The following is a 25501-nucleotide window of genomic DNA, read 5'->3' as shown; positions in this document are numbered from 1 at the left end:
ATAAATAACTTCAAGGTTTCAAAGCCAAACCATGGAAGAAAGTATATTCAGAGAAGTGTGGCTTCATACCCTTGTTGTTAGTTTATTATTTATTCTTCTACTTTCAAAACATAAATAACAAACACATATTCCCATTCTAAGATAAACACCTGCATTTTATGCACAAGACTCTTCACATTTCTTTTTTTATCCCCTAATACCACCTGAATTCATTCCATAACAGTATTTGGAGATAACTGCCATTTATTTTTAAGGCCAATGGCCACTATTATATAGATGCATATAGTTTATTTCAGCCAGTCCCCTACAGGGGATAGCGTGGAGGTCTCTAGTCTTTTCCTATTATAAATAGTGCTGTAGCCAATGGCTTTATGTATATGTCTTTCTAAATTTTTTTCCAGAAATATATTTTTATACCTATAATTTATTCCATGTTTTGAATAGATGTATCTTAAGTCTACTCATCTTGTGGACACATAGTCTTTATTTATTCCACTAGTGTAAGCGACACAACAATGAACAAGCTTGTATTTAAGTATTAACATTTCTGGTTACAGTATAAGAACAGATTCCCAGAACTTTAGTTGGTAGGTCAGAGTTTCTGAATCTCTTTAGGCATCAGTGCATATTGTGGAATTGTTTTCAAGGCAAGCACACAAGTTTGCCTTCTCAGAGGCAGTAAATCTCAGCACCTGCCACTGGAGAAGTCTAAGCTCAAGTCCTACCTCTACTATCTACTAGTTGAATAGCACTGGACAAGAGAATTTTCCTGAGTCATGGCTTCCTTGTCTGGAAATAAGAAGAATGATACTTATCTCACGGGATTGCTGTAAAGAGGAAGATAAGATGCGGGACTCTGGATACATTTGTGGACATGAGTCGAGTATTTGGCATGATGCCTGACATATACCGTGCATTTATACATTTGTCATTATTAGTCTTATTACCAGGAAATGAGAGAATGTCAGTCTCAAAGAAGATCCATCAGCACTGGATAGTAACATTTAAAAATCAAAAAGTGCCGATTTGACACGTAAAAGATGCTATTTAATTGGCATTTTTTGGAATTCTAGTTCTATTAAACATTTTTCATTTATTAATATTTTTTCTCTTGTATAATCTGTTTATACCTTTCATCTATTTTTTTTTTCTGTGTAATTTTAGTTCTTTAGAATGTATCTACAAGAGTTCTTTATCAGGAATCTTTTGTTGTTGGGGGATGCAAATATATCTCCCAACATGTTGGGTGTTTTGGTTTTTGTTTTCAATTTCAGTTGTTAGACATTATTTCACAGAGTTTAACATTTTACATAATCAGGTATTTCCCTTATTATTTCAATAGACTTTTAAAATCTTCATGAAGTTCTTTACTATTTCAAAATGCAATTATGTGCTTATCCACATGTTACTTTAGTATTATTTGGGGCATATATCTTACATGTAAGAAAAGTGCCTTGATGGTAAGGTCACAGCCTGAAGAATTTTCACACAATAGTTGTATTCGTTGTTAGTTAGCTAGGATTGCCATAACAAAGTACCACAAACTGGGTGGCTTCAACAACAGAAATGTACTGTGTCACCGTTCTGGAGACGAGAGATCTGAGATCAAAATGTCAGCAGGACTGGTGCCTTCTGGAGGCTGTGAGGGAGACTCTGTTGCATGTCCTCCTCCTAGTTTCTGGGGGTTTGCTGCAAACTGTGTGCTCCCCAGCTTGGAGATCTATCACCCCAATCTCTGCCTTCACCTTCCCATAGTATTCGCCCGGTGTGCATGCCTCCGTGTCCAAATTCTCCCTTTTTATAAGAACACCACCAGTTATCCTGGGTCACAGCTCACACTAATGACCTCATGTTAACTCAGTCACCACTGTAAGGACCCTATTTCCAACTAAGGGCACGTCCTGAGGCACTGGCAGTTAGAGCTTCAGCGTATCTGTCTTTAGGGAAACAATTCAACCCATAATAGCACGAAACTAGAACACAGATCAAGAAACAGAATATACCTAGCTTTCTAAAACGGACCTTGAGCTCTCTTCAGTCACAACCCCTTGCCAAGGCTACCACTGCCCCATCTCCTACACTGTAGATTGCCTTCTCTATGTTCTTGAAATACATAGGAATAGAATCACACAACATGTATCCTTTTGTATCCGGCTTCTCTCCCTCAAAATTATATCTGTGAGACCCATCCATGTTACTGCACTGTTGCATGTAGCAAATAATTCACTTTTTCACTTTTATGTAGTTATTTAGCAAAAGGGACAAAATAGAGTGATTTACCCAGTTTATTGTGGATATTTAGGTTGTGCCCAGTTTTTAACTGCTGTGGATAGAGCTGCAATGGTGCAAAGAAAATCCTAGTGCAAGTCTTCTACTCAGCATGTGCTCACATTGCTCTTGGGCACGTGGGGCAGACGTTCTGGGTCATAGCAGGGTATCGATAGCTTTAACTTTAGTAGATGATCCCCAACAGCTTCCCAAAGTGGTTTTCAGAAATGCACGAAATTTTGGGTTGGTCCACATCTTCACTAACACTTTGGGTTGACTTGGACAGAAATATTTTTGATGAGACGATGAGGAGGAGGAGAATAGCCTCTCATTAAAGTTATTATGAAAAACAGGCGCTGGATGGTTCTTCTACCTCTATTATCTCATTTAATCTTTAAGCTACTTTTTAGGGGCATTATTAGCTTCATTTTGCAAGACAACAAAACTAAGCATCAGTGAAATAAAATAATTTGCCCAAAGTAACAGGAAGTAGCAATATAGGGTTTGAATTAAAATTGGTCGGGACATTCTAGTCCAGATGAAATATAAATCTGGTTGCTATGGAGGTGAAGGGAAGCCCTGGGCATTGTGGTTTAACATGAGGGGGCTGGTGTGGCTATGATAGGGGTCCCGACTTAGTGGTGAGCAGTGGCACAGCTCTAAATCTCTATTTGAAGACTGGTTTGTGCCACCCTATTTTGGAGACATTAAGCATGAACATCTGTTGTTGGGGTTAACTCCAAACATTTTCCAATGGAGGATTATTTTGAGAACTGATTCTGAGAACAGATGATGTGCTTAATATTCTAAACTAGAGGAATGTAAACCAGTTTTTTGGGTAGAGAGTTAGAGCAAGGGCTCAAGTCTGGGACTAAAGAAAAACATCCACAAGAGCAGGTCTAGGGTGCTGCCCTTACTGCTAATGTCAACACACGTTCCTCAGCCCCTTGGTCCTCGCTCCCAAGACCAGTCTCCAGCTCATATCAGAATACCTATTCTTAGGAACAGAGCAGCAGCCAAGTCCACTGTGTTCATGCCCTCTGCTTGTGTGGCCCTCAATAGTAGGAAGAATCTCCAAGGGGAAAAATATTTCATCGAGCAGGAAGAAAATACATACATCCAAATAATCACCCTTCCGCTAGAGCTATGCAGTAGGCTCAAGAGTTGAGAGGCTGCTTTGAATCAGGCACTGTGCAGGGTTCTTACAGATACATCATCTTAGTCTTCACAGTGGCCCTGAAAGACAAATAAATGTCTGTTATCCCATGTTACAAGTGTGGGAACCAGCCTCAGTGAGATTAAGAAACCTGTCTGAGGTTATACAATGGGAGAAACAAACAACACAATAGTTCCATTCTAACAGAGGAGGTAGAAAGGGTGGGTATAGACTTTTCTGAATTGTAAATTGTGTCCTTAAGGAATCTATGGGGGTATATGCTTATTTTTTATCTGTTTAAAAAAAATTTTTTTTCCTGTTTTTTATTTATCTTTGAGAGACAGAGAGAGACAGCACAAGCAGGGGAGGGTCAGAGAGAGAGGGAGACACAGCTTCTGAAACAGGCTCCAGGCTCTGAGCTAGCTGTCAGCACAGAGCTCGATGCGGGGCTCGAACCCATGAACTGGGAATCATGACCTGAGCCGAAGTCGGACGCTTAGCCGACTGAGCCACCCAGGCACCCCTATCTGTTTTGTTTTTTTTTTTAAGTGAGGCAGAGGAAGAAGACTGAATGTTTTTCTGCTGAACCACTGAAAGCCTGCTCTGAAGAGAGAAAACTTCAGAAAGAAAATTCCGATGTCATGGTCTAGCAACCCTCATTTACGAACCATATGAGGTGGTCTAGGGGCTCATGTCCTACAGCTTTATATCACATTGTATGAGTTTCTAATCAGTTCAAATGTTGTCACCTTCTAGTTTCATGTCAGAGCAATTATTTTCAGAAAGTACAAGTTTTCATTAATTAAAATGGAAGCACCAATTCAGTGTTCTTATTTGTTTCTTAAAACACTAGTTTGGTTTTAAATTCAAGTTAAAACTAATGCCTGCCTTTGCCCTGGTTTTCATAAACTTGTGCATTTCCCCCCGATATTTTAATCTTGTTAGTTTAACTGTCCGACCAGGTCACAGACCTGGGTATCCTAGGTGTGTGTATGCTTTGCCTACGTTACAACACAAGCGGTGTCACCCGAGCAGAGTGAGAGCCATTCAGGAAGGAACACGGGCTCACACTCTGGGTGCAATTCGCACACAAGGCTGAGCCAACCTTACCAGGGGGCTTCGCAACAGAGAAACAACCAAAGATGAGGGGAGACACAACACACTCAACTCTGCTGTATCAGTTGCAAAGACTGACTAAGCCATCAGAACTAGTCCCCAGATATCCTGGGACGCTTCAGTGTGCTGTTCACAAGCCTCTTTTCCAGAACCAGGGAGTGGGTTTAGTGCCCCCAACCAGCCCCTTTCTGGAGAGGGGGGCGCAGTTGGGAGCCTAGAATGCCCTTTGCCTGCTCCTACACAGAAATGTGCTGCTGGCATTCCCCAGGACCAGCAAACGATGTGGTATGTGCACCCCTAATCCCTATTTTAATGTCTCCAACAATCTAGTGGTTAATTAGCAATTTGCTGCCCACCAATATGCAAATGAATGACAAGCAAAGACCCTCCACATCTGTAATTATTTTGTTGATTTACAAGCCACTTTCCTCTCTGTGTAGGTTTTTCTGTGTGTGTGCATTCATGCATCAGGGATTTCATTATTTTTAGAAGCATACCTCGTGCATTTTTATGCTTTAATATTTTCAGGCTTCAGTAATTACAGTATATACATCTATGCCCCACCCCCCCAACTCCAAATGCTTTTATTTGTTAGGGATTCTTTTCTTTGATAAAGATTGGAAAGTAAGATTTATCGAGAGGCTGAAATCCAAATTGCAGAGAGCACAAGATTGAAAGATGCACGTTTCTATGCTGCCAAATCCTTATCTGGAATCGGAGTCTTGTAATATTTGATTTTCTCCCAAGCAGCTCTGGTGAGCCGAGCCACGATCTGCGTTATCCATCTGCCTACTTTGGAGCAGGGTGCTTTACTATTTGGCGGTTTAAATGCTTTACGTTTTTGCCAGCGCATTAAGAAAGGCTCTCATGTTAAATTAAGTCAATTAATAAATGGAGACACATTAAGCAATCAATTTTGTCAGCCTATCTCCCCGGCATTATGTATGGTTGGCTGTAATCACAAGATAAATGCAATGTGCTGATCTATGGTAATGTTCAATAATACATTCTCCGCCAGGCTCAATTCATCAGGGAGTTTCGGTAGGGGAGGCATTTGTTATTGGCTGTCTCTGCACCTCAAGGATAACATTTCTGTCCTTTTGATTGGCCGCCTCACTGCTGCAAGATTCTAACCGTCTTATTTTGATGATGAATATGAAGGCACGCTAAGCCGGGCTGGAGCGGAGTGTCTCAGAGGCTGCGCTCCGACCAGAGCCCAAGGACTTACCAGCTTCTTCCGCTGCCTTCCTGTGCCAACAACCCCCCAAAAGTTGTGATGCTTTTCTTTACCCAGTGCTTTGGGGCTGTGTTAGATCTCATTCACCTCCGCTTTCAGCACTACAAGGCTAAACGGGTTTTCTCTGCTGCTGGGCAACTTGTCTGCGTTGTAAACCCCACGCACAACCTAAAGGTGAGTTGCTGTCTATCATTTTATATTCCCGTAGCTCGGGTTCTAGTCCTTTCTCCCCGTTGGTGGTGACCTCCCCGCGTGCACCTGGAGCTCCTGGCGATGGCTCTCTGGCTAGCGCTAGGACGTGCTTGGTACCCGGAGGGGTTGCTTCGGCTCCTTCTCGCTTTCTAGGTGTCTCGTGCTCTCGGTGACAGCGTGTTGTTTCCCGACTGGCAGGAGCAACTGGAGTGAGTCCAGTCTCTTTCCTCGGAGCTTAAGAGTGGGGTTGAGATCAGAAGAGAGGGTGGCGGAGGGGGTAGGGGGTGTCCTCTTCCAGCTCCCAAATATTTGCGGGCAAGTGTTCAGGAGACAGGATTTGAGAAGTTACCCAGATTGCAGACTGTCCCGTGTGTTTGGAAAGGCAGGCAAGCACATGGATTTTGGAAGCCCCTTCTGCTGGCTGCCGCTAAAGTGGCCATGGGGGAGGGCAGGAAGCCCCAGACGCGGACCTGGGGGCCTCTTTCTGCAAAGTGGTTTTCCTTTTGCTCAGACTCAGCGTGAGTGTGTGTGCATGTGTGTGTGTGTGTGTGTGTGTGTGTGTGTGTGTGTGTGTGTGAGAGAGAGAGAGAGAGAGAGAGAGAGAGAGAGAGAGAGAGAGAGAGATAAGGAGGAGTTTGTGCTTCCCGAGAGCTAGCTGCTGCGCCCCTTGCACTGGGGACGGGTGGGGGCAGGATTGGCTTCAGTTGTATAATAATGAAAGCGGCGGGGAGCTGCTGCTGTGTGAATCACCGCGGGCTGCCCGGCTGCGCGTCTGGCGCCGCTGCCTCTTCATTTGTGCCTTCGGGTCAAAGTCCTTTAAAAGAACAGCCAAAATCTGGGTTCTGGGAAGATGCTGCACATCACAGTCACGTTTGATGAGGAAACGAATGAAAAGCCCTCAGCTAGGGGTGGTGGGGAAGGGACAAGACAGTGCAGCAGAGAGCAGGGGAGCTGGGGGGCGCAGCTGAAGTCCCCGAATCTGAAACTCTGAGCCACCGTGGCTCTGTTTTAAAATAAATGATGAGTTGCTTTCCTGTCCACCTCAGCATGCGCAGGGCTGAGTGGCAGGGAGGAGGGCAGGTCTGCAGCCGGAGTACCGAACAGTCGGCTAGGACAGATCTCCCATTCTGACCACCGCTCTTGGGTAGGGAAAGTGTTGCTTGTTGTTCATCACTTTATAAACTCCTATAAAGAGTCAGACTCTCCTCAGCCCTGCAGGTCAGCACTGATGGGTGCCTCTCCCCTCCCTCCCTCCCCCACATTCCTGGAAGTCCCTAGGAGGCACAGCTGCCTGGAGTGCCTGCGGCAGTATAGGCGGCCAGTCCTGGCTGAGGGGTGCTGGGCTGCCCCGGGATTGCTACAGTGCACAGACCTAGCATCTCGCTCTCGGAGGCACCCCATGCGTGACTAGCACCGACTCCATGAACCGCTCTTGCTCTCTCCGTCCTCTGCTCTTTCTGGCTCTCGCTCTCCTGCCCCTTGTTCCACTGTCTCTTTTTGCCTTCGTGGCTTAGCTTTACAAATGACAGTCCACTGCCAGTCATCCTTGACAAAGCAAGTGTATGGCATACATACTAAAATACGATTTGGAATTCCATTTTACGGCCACTTTGGAGACCGCGTTCAAACTCCCATTATTTTGTCACTTTACATTAGTTACTTCCCTGTGGCAAGAAATTTTGTTTACTCCTGTTTTGCATTTTAATACCTTTAAAAATTGTGTATGAGACTCAGCATTTCCAAAGTTTGCATTTATATGGTTCACTCGCTGCAGCTGATGACAGAGGAGCCGGGTGCTAAGACCTGGGTGTGGGGTGGGGTGAGACGCATCTGTGTATATTTTTCAGCAATGTCTGCCTGGATATCGGTAAGCAGTCCTGCTGCCCTAAAGCCAGGAGTTCAGAGTCAGGGTTGGAGGCTCTGGGTCAGCTCTGACCAGCTGTGTGCCCTCGAAAGATTCAACCTCTCCGAGCCTTCCCTTCTTTACCTTCAAAATGGACATATGAAGGAGCATATCCATGGCTCTGTGAGGCTAAAAACAGTTACACGAGGTGGCTGTGCCTTATGGCACTCTCCTCCAAAAAGAATTATATTAGTGCACATAACGTGTGGGGTTCCGTTAGGAACTTTAAAAGTTGTCACTAAAAGCCATTAGCCCACTTAGAAACCACATACGCAGTAACATAAAAATCCATGATGTATGCTTTGGGAGACTATTTTCCATGGCTCACTTTTCAAATACATTCTCACTTGGCTTTTTTAATTTCCAATAAAAAAAAACCACTTAGAGATTTTGCCCCCACAAGCGTCCCTGCAGTAAACAAACCAAGTTGAGGGCTGTGAATGCCGCCTGGGGGTCTGGCAGAGAGGACAGAATTCACTGAGCCTGTGCCAGGCAGAGTGACCTCTGCAGGCCAGACCACCTTCATGAGGTCTGGATCAGCATGTGCTTTTCCGGGGGCCAGGTGGCCCGCCATGTAAGTGTTACCTGCTTTGAAAACCTGGGGGCCAGCAGCCATTTGCAGAGCTTTCGAAGAAAGAGTTCAATAGGAGCACTGCTGGCCCCTTCGTCTATGTTAAAAAGTGAACAAAACCTCAAAGAGGTGGTCCTTCTAAGCATGACTTTCCATAGACAGACCACAGAAATACATCTTGGATATAACAAGCTGTGATCTACATGGAGGAAAAAATTCTTTCTTTAAAGAAAAATAAAGGCTGTGGCAATGTTAACCCCAAATAGCTATTGATCTGTGGCACCTCCGTGCACTTTGTATGACAGGCTGGTACATGAAATAGTGACCAAGGACAGAGAGACTGCAACCTTGCTTTCGATTTCCTAGGTTGCGTGTAGGTACCAAGAGGGCTGGGAAGCCTGTGTTTTTCTTTGTGGAAGCATTTCTTTGCACTTTGTCCTTTTCCGGCTTCCCAGAGAATGCTAACAGTATTTTAGGACCTAAGGCAAGTGGTGAGTTATAATCAAAATGCACTTATTGAGCAGGGAAAATCGTGTATTTACCATGCTTCCATAGGTCACCTTCATCCTCAATCTTATTATGGTGATTACTCGGTAACCTGGGATCCCTTCAAGCAAGCTGATGCCTTTCCTTCCAAATGGAAAGCAGAAGCCTTCCTGGCAGTGCAGACACCCTGGATAAAGCCACAGCAACCCTGGAGCCCACCCTAATTAAAAGGGGGCATTTAGAGTAGCTGGACTGGAACCCAAGGGACCAGATCCCAGGGGACCTCTGCCTTAAGCAAGAGACAAGCAGGGGAAGGACCCATAACGGTGCCCTCTCCGTAGGCACTTGATACTCTGTGTGTCCCTGTGTCTGTCTCCTGGCACATATTAGGACTCCAGATGATGACCCACATTTCCCCTCCCCACTTTATAAAAAGTGACCAGCAAGAAGCCAGTGTCTTGGCTTGCTGCCCTCTGCATCTTCATTCACAGAGGTTCCCGAAGTGTGGCCAGCAGGCTTCGGGCTGGCACTGGTGAGGCACCAGCTCCTGGGCTCGAGGCAGCACTCCTTTCACCCTCATGCTTTCTGCTTGTTCCCAAACTGAGAGAGCCTTTCTCCCCTGGCATCTCTCCCACTGGCACTAGCCACTTGTATGATGCCCGGTCCCGGGCAGCCTTCCCTTCTCCCTCCCTGTCTCTGGACGTGCCCTTCATGGGGCAGGACGGCCAGCCCCTGCACCCAGGCCCTTTCCAGGGAAGGATCTGTAGCAGTAGCCAGGGGCCCTCTAGGGCATGCCCTTGGCACCTTCCAAGCAGGCAATACCTGAGCTGAGGCTGGCCGGCTGACTCCTCCTCTGAACCACAGCCCTGGATACATTGGTTTCTGAAGGGCTAGCAGAGAGCTTTCTAGCAAACTTCTGAAGGCCCTGGCCAGTACCAAAGTCATTCCTGACACCCCCGGTGCCCTCGCCAGCATCTAGAACAGAGGGTGTAACCTCCCCACTTGTCTTGGAAGGCCACTCATGCCTCCATCCAGCTGGTCCTAAACCTCTTTATTGTAACCTGTTAACCTTGGGCTTACAGACTGAAATACACACACACACACACACACACACACACACACACACATACACATGCACGCACACGCGCACACACATGCATGCATGAGATGGGAGGGGCATATGGGACAATGGTGGCTTTAATTTCAATGCCTCACTAACACTACATCTAAAATCTGGGCATTTTAGTACCATTACTTGAAGCATCCACACGCCTCTTATTCTAAGACCAACCTGACCCAGTGTGGATGAATGTGTGTTGAGTGACAGGTGATGAGGGCAGGGGAGGGGACTGCAATGAGGAGGAGCGGGATCACCAAAGGAGGGAACCAAGGAGAGATGTGTGGCAAAGCCAAACATCACCCTTCCTATTTGTGGATGATCTTTGGAAATCCTGTTCTCACCCCGGGCCTTTCACTAACTCTGCTTGACACCGAGGAGCAGACAGCCGAATGAGAGCTGAAGACCTGAACATTGTTTTCAGAGATTTAGAGGTGGCCTTTGCATCATTCAGCCTGAATACCTGTTTTAAAGCAGTTAAGGGCTTCCGACAAGATTGTTTAATAGCCAGAGTGTGGGTGACTGGGCTCTTGTTGACATTACCCACCTCTGAAAATCCCTGTCCCCATCCTCTGGAAACTGGCCTGGCTCCTGCCTCCCTCCACACAGTTCATTAGCACCTTGCCTGGGAAAGGAAGAGGGAGGAGCTGAAGCTGGTCCTTATTCTGAAAGCTCTCCTGTGCAGTCTCTTCCAGCCCTTAGGTTCCTGTGAATATTGTAGGACACACAACTCCGCGGGCAAGGAGCGGTTGTGCAGCTTTTCTGGTTAATGGTGATTGCAGATGAGGCTCCCGAGTCCCATAAGTAAAGGCCCCCGGCCCCGAGCAGTCATTTAGGGAGCTGTGTGCTGGTGATGGAGTTGCAGGAAGGCTGAAGCTGGCACCGAGGCGAGGTGAGCCGAGTACTTCTGTCCTCCATTCATCCAGCGGCGCCAAAACAAATTTCATGTGACTCCCTTCACCATGGTCCCTCAAGCTGCAGAATCAGTGGCAGAAATGAGGAAACAGGTACTGCGAAGCTTTCCTTGAAATCCAGAGAGGTCAGAGCTATTTGGATGACTTCCCCGGGGTGAGGCAGAGTATTTTCCTAGCAATTAACAATAAAGGGGAAAAAAATAACTGTCCGTGAAGGTATTTTATGCTGAGAGTCAGCCTGAACCAAATAGCTCTGTTTCTCAAAGGTGAAAGTTGGCCTGTTTAGATTCTAATTGTCACATGGAAGGGGTCACTCTGGAGAATGGAGACCAGTCATCCACAGGGGCCTGGGACACGGGGAACGACAGGGAGGAGGTTAGAAATGGAAGGTTAAACCTTCTTTTAAGTTTATTTATCTATTTATTTTGAGAGAGAGAAAGAGCGAGCAAGAGTGCACACATGAGCTGGAGAGGGGCAGAGAGAAAGAGAGAGAGAAGGAGAGAGAATCCCAAGTAGGCTCCACACTTTCAGCACAGAGCCTGACGCAGGGCTCGATCTCACACACCGTGAGATCATGACCTGAGTCAAAATCAAGAACCTGATGCTTAACTGACTGAGCCACCCAGGAGCTCCTAAACCTTCTTATTTTATACTTGGGGAAACTGAGGCGGGAGAGGGGAGAGTAATATATATTCAGTTCCTTGGGTTGCTGTAACACACCACCACACACCGGGAGCTTAAAACAACAGAAAAAATCATCCAAAATCAAGGTGTGAGGAGCACCCCGCAGGGAAGGCTCTGCTCCTTGCCTCACACAGTTCTGGTGGCTCCAAGTGTTTCCTGGCTTGTGGCCACATCACTCCAATGTCCGCCTCTGGTGTCCCATTGCCTCTTTCTCTCCCCTGCGTGTCCTCTCCTCTGTGTGGCTCTCGTGTATGGAGATGTGTGATTGCATTTAAGGCCTACCTGGTTAGTCCAGGATAAGCTTCTCCTTTCAAGATCCTTAATCTAATCCTACCTTTGGGCATGTCATGCTCACTCTTCTGCCATGTAAGGTCATATTCACAGGTTCCAGGCAGTGGAGTGTGAACCTACCATTCAACCCACTATGCAACTTTTGCAAATGTCAATCCATTTGGCAACAAATGGAACCCAAAGTGAGGTCTCCTAGTGTCGGAGCCATATCCCCTGCACTGTCCCAAGCTGCCAAACGAAATGTCCCTTGCATCGGTGCATGCTGTCAGAGCAGAAAATTGCAGGGACCCCCTTGCTGTACCCCATCAGTCGGGGGCCAGCAGTATGACCCCCTGGGTTTACCACATACCTATCACCTCCTTCACCAAACCTGCATTTCCTTAGCACTTCCTCCTCCCTCTTCCCTAGCCCCGCTGTAAAGCTTCATTCCTTTTGAGTTCTTCTAAAGATAATACAATTAACATGAATGTGTGCACACTGCTGAATGTGCGCACACTGTATTTTTTAAATCAAGTGATAAAAGAGATACGTAGTCCAAGGCATAGACCTTGACATCCACCAGGTCAATATGGGGAGAAGTAGAGGGTGTTGGGAAAAAGAACATGGGCTTGGAGGGAGCCAGGTCCAAAGTCAAATCCAGAGTATGCCCCTTAGAGATGTGCAACATTGAACAAATGAGTTAGCCTCCTGGAGGCTCCATTTCCTCATCTTTAAAAGAGAGAGAACAGTGCCCACCTGCTAGGGTGGCTGTGAGGCTGAAATGAGCTCACACGAGGAAAATGTCTGCCGTGGAGGAGAGAGTCGGTAAACAGTAGCAGTTACTGTCAACATGGTCATTACCAGGAAAGCAGCTTCTTGTGAGCCGGAGTCAGCTCCCTGCCACCCCACCTGGCTGTCTTTCTCTGCCCTCCCTCCCTCTCTGCAAGCCTCCTGCTTGCTGTTTTTTTGTATTCATGAATTGCCCTTGGCCTTGAAGAGAAATTTTGAATAGAATCATCTCTTGCCTTATGTAAAAGTAAGATTTGCCCTCAATGCATAGCTTCCAAAACAACACTGAGCCCTGCTTTGTTTCTGAGGCCATTCATCCAATGGGAGAGGGACCAGGTCTCAGGACACAGGTGCCTGTCATGGGACAGGGGCTGAGCAGCTAGATCCCCTGTCATTCACGGAGTCAGTAGCCATGCGGATACGTCCCCATCTCCACCCATCCTGAAACTTGCCCCTCATGACTTATGCATGACTTCTTTTCATTAGCAGCATCCCGGTAAGCACACGGGTAAGAGGCTCTGTGAAGGGCATCGGATCTGGAGGATGTCAATCTGAGCTGAGTGACACCACTGAGAGATTCAGCGGGGTGGGGAGATGTCGGTGCATAAAGCCTACGTGCTCCCTGGGAGACTGGACGTTTTCTCTTTGCCTTCAGTCCATTCTGCCTCAGGAAGTACCTTCCCTCCCAGCAGGGCAAGGGTGAAGGCGGGTGCTGCTCCACCCAGGCTGTGGGCCCCCAAGTGGAGGGAGCAGCAAGAGAGACGCCCTGACCTTTCTGAGCCAAGAAAGAATTCCTGGGTCCCACTGTTATCAGAGAACTTTCTAAAAGTACTGAGCTAGTCCAGAGACCTGAGTCTCCTGTCCTCCAGCCTGAGTTTCTCTGCACACACTCACTCACACTCACACTCATTCACACCATCGATGGTGATTCTGAGGATGCCAACCTCTTTGGGCCCTGCTAGGTCTCTGAAGAGCAGGGTGAGACCACAGTGGAAGGGGAAAGCCACTCCCCAGCACTGCGGGAGAAGGAGTAACAGGGAGACAATGAACAGCCGTCTCCCCTGTCCGATCTGTGACTGACCACCGCAGTCTCAGGAGGGAGGTCAGGGAGAAGCAGGGCTGGGAAAGAAAGGAGTCACATTCTAGGTGAAGCCATAAAGTACAGACAGATCTGGGTGTGTATCCAATGCTGTTGCTTGCTTTTCTGGGCTCATTTCTCCGACCTCCCTGAGTCTGCATTTCCTCCCCTGTAAAATGCTGTGAGGATGGGATGATGTCATGGACATCAAGTGCTTAGCACAGCACCTAGCCCATCATAAATACTCCATAAATGGAAGCTATAATTTACTCTTTAAATTTTTTTTTAACATTTATTTAGTTTTGAGAGACAGAGAGACAGAGCGTGAGCAAGGGAGGGGCAGAGAGAGAGGGAGACACAGAATCTGAAACAGGTTCCAGGCTCTGAGCTGTCAGCGCAGACTCCGACTCGGGGCTTGAATCCATGAACCGTGAGATCGTGACCTGAGCCGAAGTCAGACACTCAACCAACGGAGCCACCCAGGCGCCCCATGGGAGCCATCATTACTCTTAAGCTGTGTCCTGTAGGGATCTTACCTGGTGCACAAGAGGTGAGTAAGCTTCTCTTGCCCAGCTTGTGTGGGTGACCAAACTTTTCCTGCTCCAGTTGGATGGAGGGAAGGGTCAGCAGTAAGATGACCTCTCTGTTGAGTGACCAAGACTTTGAAGCACAGTCTGTTCAGATAGGAGAGCTAGAGTGATGCTCTAGTTTCAGTTCCTGGTCTGAAAAACAAGGACTGTAAAGGGATGACGTGACTTGCCCAAAGTCATAGCTGATGACGGGCACAGTCCACTGCTCTGTGACCCTGCACTGCTTTGGGAGGGGGGTGTGAGTGCTAGTTAAGGACTGCTTCTCTTATTAATAACAGGACTATGTGGCAATGCTGGATGTCTTCCCAGGGGGTCCTTGTCCTCAGGATAAAGTGCCAAGTATAAACCAGCCAGCCAAGAGTGGGCATTAAAAAGGTAAATGTTCCTTGGGTCTCTGGTACCGGCTCAAATACACAGCAAAGACAGAGATGAGGCTCCAAACAAAGTCACCAAAGCCACAAAGCCATAACCCCAGCCTTTCAAGCAGCTGGATCAAGTTCTACTACATAAAGCTACATTTTCCTCTTACCCATGGGCCCCAGATGAAAATGCGCTCAGAAATCAGATCTGAATCCAGCCTAATGTTTTTAGCCATAGAAAAGGGTCTTTGTGGATAATTTAGAATCATGGTCTAACTGGAAATGTCAGTTTTACTTGCAAGATGCTATATCTCTTAATAATTTCTCAGTCCTTTAATGTATTTTTAATCACAAATTTGTGATGAGGAGAGAGCTGTGCACAGTGCTCTCTCCAGCAGAGGCCCCAGGAACTCCAGCCAGGAGAGAGTAGCCTGGGGAAGGAGCAAGGCTGGGCCTCCCAGGACAAGACTGGAGGATGTCCTCTATGGACGAGACAGGCCACATTTGGAGAGAGCAGAGGGTGTTTACCGGCATTAGGAAGGCCCACAAAGACAGAGCCATATGCAGATCAAGTAACAGATTTTGGAAGACTGGCCAGCAAGTCTCAGCATCTGCCCAGCCTTGCAGCCAGACACCAAGGCCCCCCCAGATCTAACTCCTACAACCTCACCAAGGATGTGCCAGGAAGTCCAACACAAGTAGCCGGCCAGAACCTCGGGTTTCCTTTCTACAAATCAGGGGTATATGATGACTTACCCCAAGCTAAGCCAGCTACACATCCTGCAACCTTTAAACCACTGTTTTCTGCCCTCAGGTATGCACACAGTAATAACAATAATGACAACAAGAGCCACAAAGTGGCTACCATTTGTGGAAGGCATGCTATGTCCAGGAACTGTGTTCAATGCTGTGCATTTAATTCTCACTGGGAAATGGTATATGATTATCATCCTCCATTCAATAGAATACAAAGCAGAAAATGGTGGAAGAGTTTGTTCACTGTGGTGGAACCTTCTTAAGTTAGAATCCTATGCTTTTAAGCATTCTTGATGTGTCCTCCGTTAGTGCTCTTTTTTCGCAACAAACTATGAAGCCCTAGGACTAGGACCGAGTGTGCTAGATTTCATTTAAAACCACAGAGGTGGGATCCTACCTCATTCACCCTGTGAATATACATGAAACACACGCAGATATTCTGGCTCTCGGTGGACAGTCCTGGGAGGCATTCTCCAGGCTCCTCTGTGCTGCCTGGTGGCATCAAGCCCCGGTGGCCTACAGCAGTGACTTTCCTCCTTCCTCCTGCTTCTGGGACACACCTTCCAAATAAACTACTGCATCCAGGCCTTTATCTCAGGCTCTAGTTTTGGAGAATCCAAGTTAAGACTACATATGCATGTATGCCTTTTTTTTTTTAAGCTGATGTTTATTGAGCCCTTACAAACTGCCAACTGTTGTGCTAAGTGGTTTACCTGAATTGCCCTTCTGAACATCCTCAGAACAATGCCATCAGCGTATCCCCAATTTACACAGGAGGAAGCTCAGGCACAGAGAGATTACGTAACCTGTCCGAGGATGTGTTCAATGAGCAGCACAGGTTAACTGGTGCTTTTAACCTGTATCTAAAGCTGTTCTTGATAACACAATTGCTTGTCTGGAAACTTGTACAAAGAGCATAGCCCTCCAAATTCAGGCTAAATAAAAATTACGATTTGCATATAATGCTTCAGGGAAAACTTTGCAACCACTTAATCTACACACCCACTCCAAATTACCCTGCATAAAAGGAAATCTGTGCTCCATGACCATTTTTGTTTTAAGACGGGTACACAGCAAAGGAAACTAGAAAAAAAATGAAAAGGCAACCTCCTGGAGGGAAGAAAATATTTGCAAATCATATATCTGATGAGAGGTTAATATCTAAGAACTTGACTCAATAGCAAAAATAACAAAAAATCCAATAAAAGAAATTAACAGAGGATCTAAATAGACATTTTTCTAAAGAAGACTTACTGATGGCCAACAGGCCCATGAATCAATGTTCAACATCACTCACCATCAGGGAGACACCAACCAAAACCACAATGAAATGCCACCTCACACCTGTTGGAACAGCTAGTACAAAAAGACAAGTAGTAACATGGGTTGGCAAGGATGTGGAGAAAAAGGAACACGTGAGGGTGATTGGTGGGAATGTACCTTAGTGCAGCCACTATGGGAAACAGTTCGGAAGTTTCTCAAAAAACTCAAAGTAGGGGCACTTTGGTGGCACAGTTGATTAAGCAACTGATTCTCAGGTTATGATCTCAGGGTCATGAGATCGAACCCCGTGTCAGGCTCTGTGCTGAGTGTGGAGCTGCTTAAGATTCCCTCTCCCTCTCTCTCTCTCTGCCCCTCACTCTCTTTCTGTCTCTTTCTCATATAAATAAATAAGAAAAAAATCTTAAAAAAAAAAACAACTAAAAGGAGATCTACTACCTGATCTAGCTATTCCACTTCTGGGTATTTATCTGAAGAAAACAAAAACACTAATTCAAACAGATATAAGGACCCCTGTGTCTACTGCAGCATTATTTACAATAGCCAAGATATGGAAACAACCTAAATACTCATCAATGGATGAGCAGATGAAGAAAATGTGATATATATCTTTATATATATGTAGTATCTAATATATTATGTCTATAATATATATAATATGTACTATAGCTATAATTATACCTATATTTTCTGGGTATAATATATAATATAGATTTTATAAATGTGTAATATAAATAATATAAAGATAATATAGATTTTATAGATATAACATATAATATAGATAATATAGAGAGAATATCTATATTATATTTATTATAGATATAATATATATAATAGAGAGAGAGAGATCGATCACATAATGGAATACTACTCAGTCATAAAAAAAAGAAGGAAATCTTGCCATTTGCAAAAACATGGATGGACCCTGAGGGCATCATGCTAAATGAAACAAGTCAGACAGAGAGACTGATACTGTATGATCTTACTTATATGTGGAATCTAAAACAAACAAACAAAACAGCCAAAAGAAAACAAAACAAAACTCTTCGGTACAAAGAACAGACTGGTGGTCACCAGAAGCGAGCGGGTGGGTGAAGGGGTGAAGGGGATCAACCGTATGGGGACAGAGCTTAACTAGACTCACTGTGGCAAGCACCCTGCAGTGCACACAAATACTGAATTACTATGTTATGTACCTGAAATTAATATAATGTTATATACCAATTTTACTTCAATATACATAAATAAATAGTTGGTTACATATTCTGTCACGTGAACAGGTGTCTGACCCCAGCACTGGCCCCCACATCTGGGACCTGTGACTGTCTTGTCAATATCTCTCTTGCTTCTCCATGACAATGGGAGCCAGCTGACCCCCTCATAAATGCTCTCTGAACATGGGGATGGCATTAAATAGGCCACTTTTTCTGTGAGGATAATAAATAGATAAAGGAAATTCTTTTATACAAAAGTGAACATGACTGTCAGGAGAACACCGCTCCTGCCACGTCCTGCCCATTCTCTAAGTGACCCACAGGCCTTCGCAATCTCCTGTCTCAGTGGCAGCTACATTGATCACTAATTTTTCTTTTCTAAAATCAAAGACAAATGAAATTTTAATGACTGTTTTCTACCTAACCTAACTCAGCGTCCACCTTGATTTCCAGTAAACCTTTCCCCTAATTCCTTTCCAACACTGCCTCTTTCGAAGACTGCTGTGGGAATAGCTTTGTTAGGGAGGCATCTATCCAAGAGGGGAGCTTGTCAGAGAAAAGTGGAAAAATGTTTATGCACTGCAGGAATGCGGAGGAGTGTTTACACCGACTCTGGAGAGCGAGAGGAAAACGCTCAGCCAGGAGCTGCCGAGGGGAAATCACCAAAGTAAGTCCCAGTCACCTCCCCCGGCAGCCCTGACATCTGGGAGAGTCCCAGAGAGCCACACAGGGCGCAGGGGGGACCCTGACGTGGAAGGGACTATAGCAGGTCTGTGAGGCGAGTGACATGACATGAGCACCCGGCCCCCTGCTACGCCTGCTCGTCCCGCACCCCTCAGGGTGATGGCGTGGAGGACAGCAGGGTGGGAGCTGGCGCCCTGGGCCCCGGGGCCACCCGGTGCCCTGCCCGGCCTCCCCGTGGGCAGGAGGGCTGACAGCACCTCAAGAACCAACCTCATTGAAGCCAAAGTGATACATCTGTTTATGGTAATTAAATAAATGCCAGTTGGACCCTTCTCGGCGTGCTTACTGAAGCATGTGCCAGAGACATGAGGCTCTCCAAGAATCCGAGAGGAATTAGAGGCGGGAAAGCGAGCTCCCAGGCGCCTACCACCCACTTCTTAAAAATACTTGGCTGAGGAGGTTTTCTCTGAACCAAGGCTGAGCTTTTCTCTGCAGCCTGGCGTCCGTCCCACTGGGTCTTGAACAAGTCATTTAACCTTGGCTTCTCCATCTGTCCCAGTGAGATGGTGACACTTGCTCTCTGCCTCCCTCCAAAGTGACCTTGGAAAGAGATGGGTCTTCCTCATTGACCTTATCTATTTGCTACCTCTTTTCAAAAAAGGTTTGAGGCAATTTACACCAAATCATGCAGTGACAGGGCAACTAACTGGAAGTAAGATGGTGAGTTCAAGTAGGTTCACTGTATGATTTATACCCATTGTACCCATTTATTGGGAGTGGCAGAAATTATAAAGATCGTGGCCTTTGGACTCAGATGTGGCTTCAGCTCCAATGTTCCTGTGTGACTCTTGGCAAGTGACTTAGCCACTCTGAGCTTCATTGTCCTTGTCTATAATAAGGCAGGCAGTGGGGAAGCTAGTGGAGGATTGAATGTGGCAAATATATGGAAAAGCACCTAGACCAGTGCCAAGCACATAGTAGTGCCCGTCTAGACAATGGTTTCTTTGTCTTGCCTGCCTTCTTTCCTTCCTTCCTGTTCCTCCTTTCCTTCCCTTCTTTCTCCTTCCTTGTTTTTTTCACCTGTCTTTCCATGTTAAATAAGAAAGTCTCCAGGAAACGCTTCTGTCATAATTTGACTAGTGGGTTAGAAGGGATTCTGTGGGGATCACAGAGAATTTGGAACTATGAAGGGAAGAAATCTCTGTCATGCAAGGGAGGGAAAATGTTAAAGATGGGGAATGATTCAACTAACTTATCCAGAGTCACCAGGTGAGACTTTCAAATTTTCTGCATCTTATTTTTGTTACTACCTGGATGAGGAATGAGTAAGATGGGTCCCCTGGGGTGCCCCAGATCTCTTAAAGAGACCTGGAGTAGAAGGAATGCTGGGAGGATGTTCGTTCCACAGGGAGTCTGGGAGACCAGGCACGGGCGGGGCTGCCGTTATGGAGGGCACGGCTCCAGACAGACGGCAAGCCTCACAACAGCAGGATGGCCAGGTGGTCAAGGGGGCGCTAGAATCTACCACTCCCCCTGCCTGGAGCAGGTCCTGGGACAGCAGATGCCTTCACGTTTCCCACAGACCAGTTAGAAACTAGAGGTGACAAATGCAATTTTTTACTCTCTGAGGTCATATGGGTATGTCCAGGCAGGCAGGATGAAGTGTCTACAAAGAGTCAGCCAGCAAGAACTCCAGGCAACTGGCTGGCATCAGCGGGTGTGAAGGAGCCCCTGCTACCTGTCCTGTGGAGCCTATCCTGATACTGTTCTCCCCATACACGTCACGGATCCTGCCTTGATTTTACTCACAGCCCTTGGACTCTATGCAGCTGTCTGCATATGTGTCCCTCTCAGACGGTGAATCCCCAAGGGCTCCATGTCCTCAGCCTTAGCATAAATGAATGAATGGCACATAGTAGGTGCTTAGTAAATGTAGGTCTGATTAGTGAAGGCTCAAGATGGTAAGAACAAGGCAAGGAAGCAGGAGAACTGAAGGTGTTACCAAGACAGAGATTGAAGATGGGTGCCTGGGTGTCTTAGTCAGTTAAGTGTCCAGCTTTAGTTCAGGTCATGATCTTGTGGCTCATGAGTTCAAGCCCCCCATCAGGCTCACTGCTGTCAGCATGGAGCCTGCTGAGGATCCTCTGTCCCCCCAACTCTCTATGCCCCTCCCTCACTCATGTTCTCTCTCAAAAATAAATAAAACAAACAAACAAAAAAAGATGGAGCCCATATCCTGAAGCCTGCTCTAAGCTCTGAACTCAGTATAAAGAGAGCAGTCATAAGACCAGAGCTAGACACACAGTGAGACTTGGTCCAACCTCCAAGATCCTTCCTGCCTAAGGATAGGCTTGGGTTTATGAGCCTGGACTGGATCTGGGCTCATGGTTGAGGTCAGTGATACAGGAAAATGTAATGTGATGCTAAGTGACTCTGAAGCCATACTACCTGGGTTCAACGGCTGTCTCCACAGCTATCAGTAAAATGGGAATAACAATAGTACCTGCATTCTTGGGTTGCTGTAAGGACTAGATGAGTTAATATGATAAAGTGCTTGGAACAGGACTTGAAAAAGAGTGAATGTTATACAGGTGTCAGCCACCATTATTGCCATTGGTGGTGGTGTTGTCATTACCAGACATGGGCTGGGGGGGGCGCGGGGCGCGGGTGTACATGGTCCATAGGTCCCGACAATGATACAGTAAACAGAGAGAGGAATCTAGCGGGTTCTGGCTTCCATCTACTGTGTTACAACTGTTCCAACTTTAACTGGTTAGGGGTTGTTCATCTGAAGATGAGCTTTCCACATGCTGCTGGGAAATGTTTTAGGTTCCACTTTTTGAGAGCCTGGGACAGTCGCTAACCACTGTGGTGCCACAGGTTGAATTTGAAAAGATCACGGGTATGAGATTTGTTTGCTGGTGTATCCAAATGAATCAGGGGGGGTTTGTGCTTTAGGGGATGGGGGCCCAAGCTTTTTCTTTCTGTCTGTATGCTGTCTTGTGGGCTCTCGGGCCTAAAGGGGACAAGGGAACATTAAAACCCCTTCAATTCTTAAAGGAAAGGTCTTGCTTATTTGTTATTAAACACACACTTGTACAGTACTTCCTAGGTGCCAGGCACACTACTCTAATTACAGATATTAACACAATCTCCAAAATAGCCCTGTGAAATAGAGCGATCTTTATCACTACTTTACAGGTGAGGAATGAGGCACAGAGAGGGCAAGCAATGTGCTCACAAGCTCACAGCAGTGAGCAGTGAGGCCAGGTTCATGAACACAGGAGCCTGGTCCCAGAGCTGCTCCTGTGTCTCCTGTTAGGCCACCTCTCCAGAAGGCCTAAGTTTGGGTAAATGCTCAGCCCAGGGTGAGGTGCACAGCTACCCCAGAGTTTCCACTCAGAGCAGCCCTGCCTTCTCTGCCAGAAGGAAAGAGAAATCCCACAGGCCCCACTGGATTCCCAGTCTCCTGCTGACTCTGGGGGCCCAGCTTCGGAAGGAAAGCTTTGTGCTCCAGAGACATGGTCCTCGCATAAGGACAAGGACACCATCTTGCCTGAGACCCCTCCACTGCCTCCCCCCTCTAGGTTTTCCATCACTTCTCAGATAGCCCCCGGTCTGAGAACAGGTAAGGGCCTGGGGCCTGGGGGACTCCCCCCTCTTCTCCAAGCAAAGGGAAGAAGCTCCAGGGAGCCTGCGCATGTCAGTAAACGGGTCTGTGTGATCGCTGGGCTTTCACAATTGGATAGCCTTTTCTTTCCCCTGATAGAGATAAATGTTGATAACTCAATGATGATGAAAACATTGTAAAGTGCCAAGCACAGCATGTTTAGTTACAAAAGCCAGGAATAATTGCTTCAGCCTTGCTGCTAAGAAAACCAGTTGTTGAGTCCAGGATAATTCTAGTAAGAAATTGGCATTCGGGGATTAATTGTTTAGAATGTAATGACTGCTACAACCCAAACTAATGAGAACAGAAGGTGGCTTCCAATTTGAATTTCAGGAATGAAATCGGCTTTGCCAGGCTGGCTGGTGCGGGAATAAAAGGGAATGGAAGGGCTTTTTTTTTTTTTTTTTTTTTTTTTTGGACCTCCTTTGTGATTGGGCAAAAAATAAGAAAGCATTTTGCAAGAACAGCTTCTAAGAAGGCTAGCCAAAAGTCTGTGAGGACGCCTCAGGAAAACTCTTGATTGATTATTAAAAGCCTGGCTGAGCTCTTCCTTGGGGCCTTGAGCAGGTGCGAGGGCAGCAAGGCAGGGGTGAGTCACCCACTGTGCTAGCGGGGGGGTGGGGAGAGCAGGCAGTGGGCATGGAGTCCCACCTGTCCCTGACACTTCTGCTCTGATCTTCAGCAGGTCACCTGTCCTTTCCGAATCTGTCCTCCTGCAACAGTACTCACCCTGCCAACGGCAATGGCTTATGGTGAGGCTCGGATGAGAAAACAGCTAGCAAAGTGCCCTGTGATGTTTATATCACAATGTGGGTGAAGAGCATTATTTGGATAAATGACCCCCTCCTCATTCTTGTATTCGCTTGCTTAGCCCTAAAAGGGACTCAGGGCAACCTGCCTATTCCTTCCTAAGTTCTTGCAGAGCTCTGAGCAGCATGTAGTATAACTGTCAAGGCAAACAATGGTTCAGGGGCAAAAAAAAAAAAAAAGACTAGAAAAGACCCAGAAAGGTTGGTAGGGTTCCCAGGACAGGAGCCTGAGGGCCCCTGAGGGAGTAGAGCCCTTGCCAGCTCTTCAGAAGGATTACAGATTAGAGGAGAGGGAGAACCACTCAGTCAAGTGTCCATTTGTTGGGCTCTGGCTATGAAGATGTATCTATTTACTGAGGGACTGTTATGGGGAGTGGCATCATAACAAAGAGATTAAAAGAAGTCTCACAAGATCTACTTAACTCATGGGAGAGGCCCCAGATTCTTCACCAGTTTCCCAATTCTTACCCAGTTTCCTCCCATCTCCAGCCCTGCCTTCTAGCTGACATTGGTAATAGAGATGCTGAACAGTATTCCCCTGAATTCTTTCAATGGGAAAGCAACCTCATCAAAGTCCTACCATAGGTATGGACTCCCCAGATTGCCTGCCAGACTTGAGGTCAGAGAAGGTTCTGATAGAGTATTTAGATAAGATGCCCTTAGGGTAAAGCCACAGTCATTGGAAAGTCACAAGTGTGGGCCAAGGATGTGGAGAGACTGGAAACCTGTACACTGTTAGGTGAGAATGTGTAATGGTGCAGCTCCTGTAAAAAAACAAACAAAAAAAACCCAACAACAACAAAAAAGGAGTTTCCTGTATGGAGGTCCCTCAAAACATTTAATATAGAATTACCATCATGCCCTGCAATTCCAGGTCAAAGAGTTGAAAATGAGCTCAAACAGGTATCTGTACACCAATGTTCATAGCAGCATTATCCGCCATAGTCAAAAGGTGGAATCAACCCAAGAATCCATCAACAGATGAATGGATAAGCAAAACATGGTCTCCACATACAGTGGAATATTACGCCACTACAAAAATGAATAAAATTCTGACACATGCTACAATATGGATGAACCTTGAAAATATGGTGCTAAGTGAAATAAGCCAGGCTCAAAAGGACAAATATTGTATGACCCTACTCATACGAAATATCTCAGATAGGCAAGTTGATAGAGACAAAAGGTAGATTCAAAGTTACCCAGGGCTGGGGCACCTGGGTGGCTCAGTTGGTTAAGAATCTGGCTTTGGCTCAGGTCATGATCTCACAGTTCGTGGGTTCGAGCCCTGCATCAGGCTCTGTGCTGACAGCTCGAAGCCTAGAGCCTGCTTCCGATTCTGTGTTTCCCTCTCTCTCTGCCCCTCCCCCACTTGTGCTCTGCCTCTCTCTGTCTCTCAAAAATAAATAAATGTAAAAATTTTTTTAAAAAGTTACCAGGAGCTGAGGGGAAATGGAGAGTTATTGCTTAGTGGTCACACATTCTGTTTGGAATGATAAAAAAAAGTTCTGGAACTAGATAGTGGTAGTGGTCATACAACATTATGAAGGTAATTAATGCCACTGGATTGTACCCTTAAAATAGTAAACATGGCAAATTTTGTGTTTTATATATTTTATCATATTAAAAACATATAATTCACTTAAAAATAAAGGCAAAGTTCCTGGACAAAGTTGGGCATGACAGGGCCCTTGCTTGCTGGTGGGTGGGGGTGTGGGGGGTGTTCCCCCCAAGCCTCTCTTCCCCTTGGGGCTGGTTCAGCCTTGGTGCTCACCTTGCTCCCTGCCCCACTGGGCCTTTGGAATGCTCCTGCACCCGCCCACAGCAAGCCTTTTCACGCCACGTGCCAAGTCAGCTTCCTTGGTTGCATCCTCCCAGAGACCCAGGCTCCTTCTTCAAAGTATAAGCTCCAATAACAGAATATTCAAATGATGTCTGGCTCTCCCATGTGACATAAGTGCTGTGATAACAGGGACAGTGTCTGTTTAATCTCTCCATTTTAGTGCTACTGTCCCTAGTAGGTCCTCAGTAAATAAATACATTCTAGGGGTACTGGGGTGGATCAATTAGTTAAGTGTCTGACTTTGGCTCAGGTCATGATCTCACAGTTTGTGAGTTCAAGCCCTACACTGGGCTCTGAGCTGACAATGCAGAGCCTGCTTGAGATTCTCTCTCCCCCTCTCTGCCCCTCCCTCGCCTGCACATGAGCTCTCTCTCTCTCTCTCTCTCAAATAAATAAACTTTAATACATGCATACATACATATATTCTGGATGAAGAAACACATGTACAAATGAGCTACTCCATCTTTTTGCCCCCTAGTCCCTTCCATCATCTCTATCCCACTATTTCTTAACC

General features: G+C 46.3%; 1 protein-coding gene and 1 long non-coding RNA gene across 2 annotated transcripts in view; one reads left to right on the top strand and one right to left on the bottom strand.

Annotated features, from left to right (window-relative positions):
- Positions 1 to 5716: 5716 nt before the first annotated feature.
- The window catches only part of SIAH3 (siah E3 ubiquitin protein ligase family member 3), a 68251-nt gene continuing 48466 nt past the window's right edge, over positions 5717 to 25501 (top strand). The window contains exon 1 of the mRNA XM_029938511.1: positions 5717 to 5951. Within this exon, the coding sequence (XP_029794371.1) occupies positions 5817 to 5951 (135 nt within the window). The 5' untranslated portion in view covers positions 5717 to 5816. The remainder of the gene's footprint in view (positions 5952 to 25501) is intronic.
- Positions 10513 to 14436, bottom strand: LOC115290652. The gene is made up of 2 exons (XR_003908183.1): positions 14318 to 14436; positions 10513 to 11132 (listed from the first exon to the last, which is right to left on the bottom strand). It is a non-coding gene; the product is annotated as an uncharacterized LOC115290652 (long non-coding RNA).

The sequence above is a fragment of the Suricata suricatta genome, chromosome 4 (genome assembly GCF_006229205.1).
Source record: "Suricata suricatta isolate VVHF042 chromosome 4, meerkat_22Aug2017_6uvM2_HiC, whole genome shotgun sequence".
NCBI classification, from domain to species: Eukaryota; Metazoa; Chordata; class Mammalia; order Carnivora; family Herpestidae; genus Suricata; species Suricata suricatta.
The sequence above is the reverse complement of the archived record's forward strand: the minus strand, read 5'-3'. Positions and strand labels throughout refer to the sequence as shown.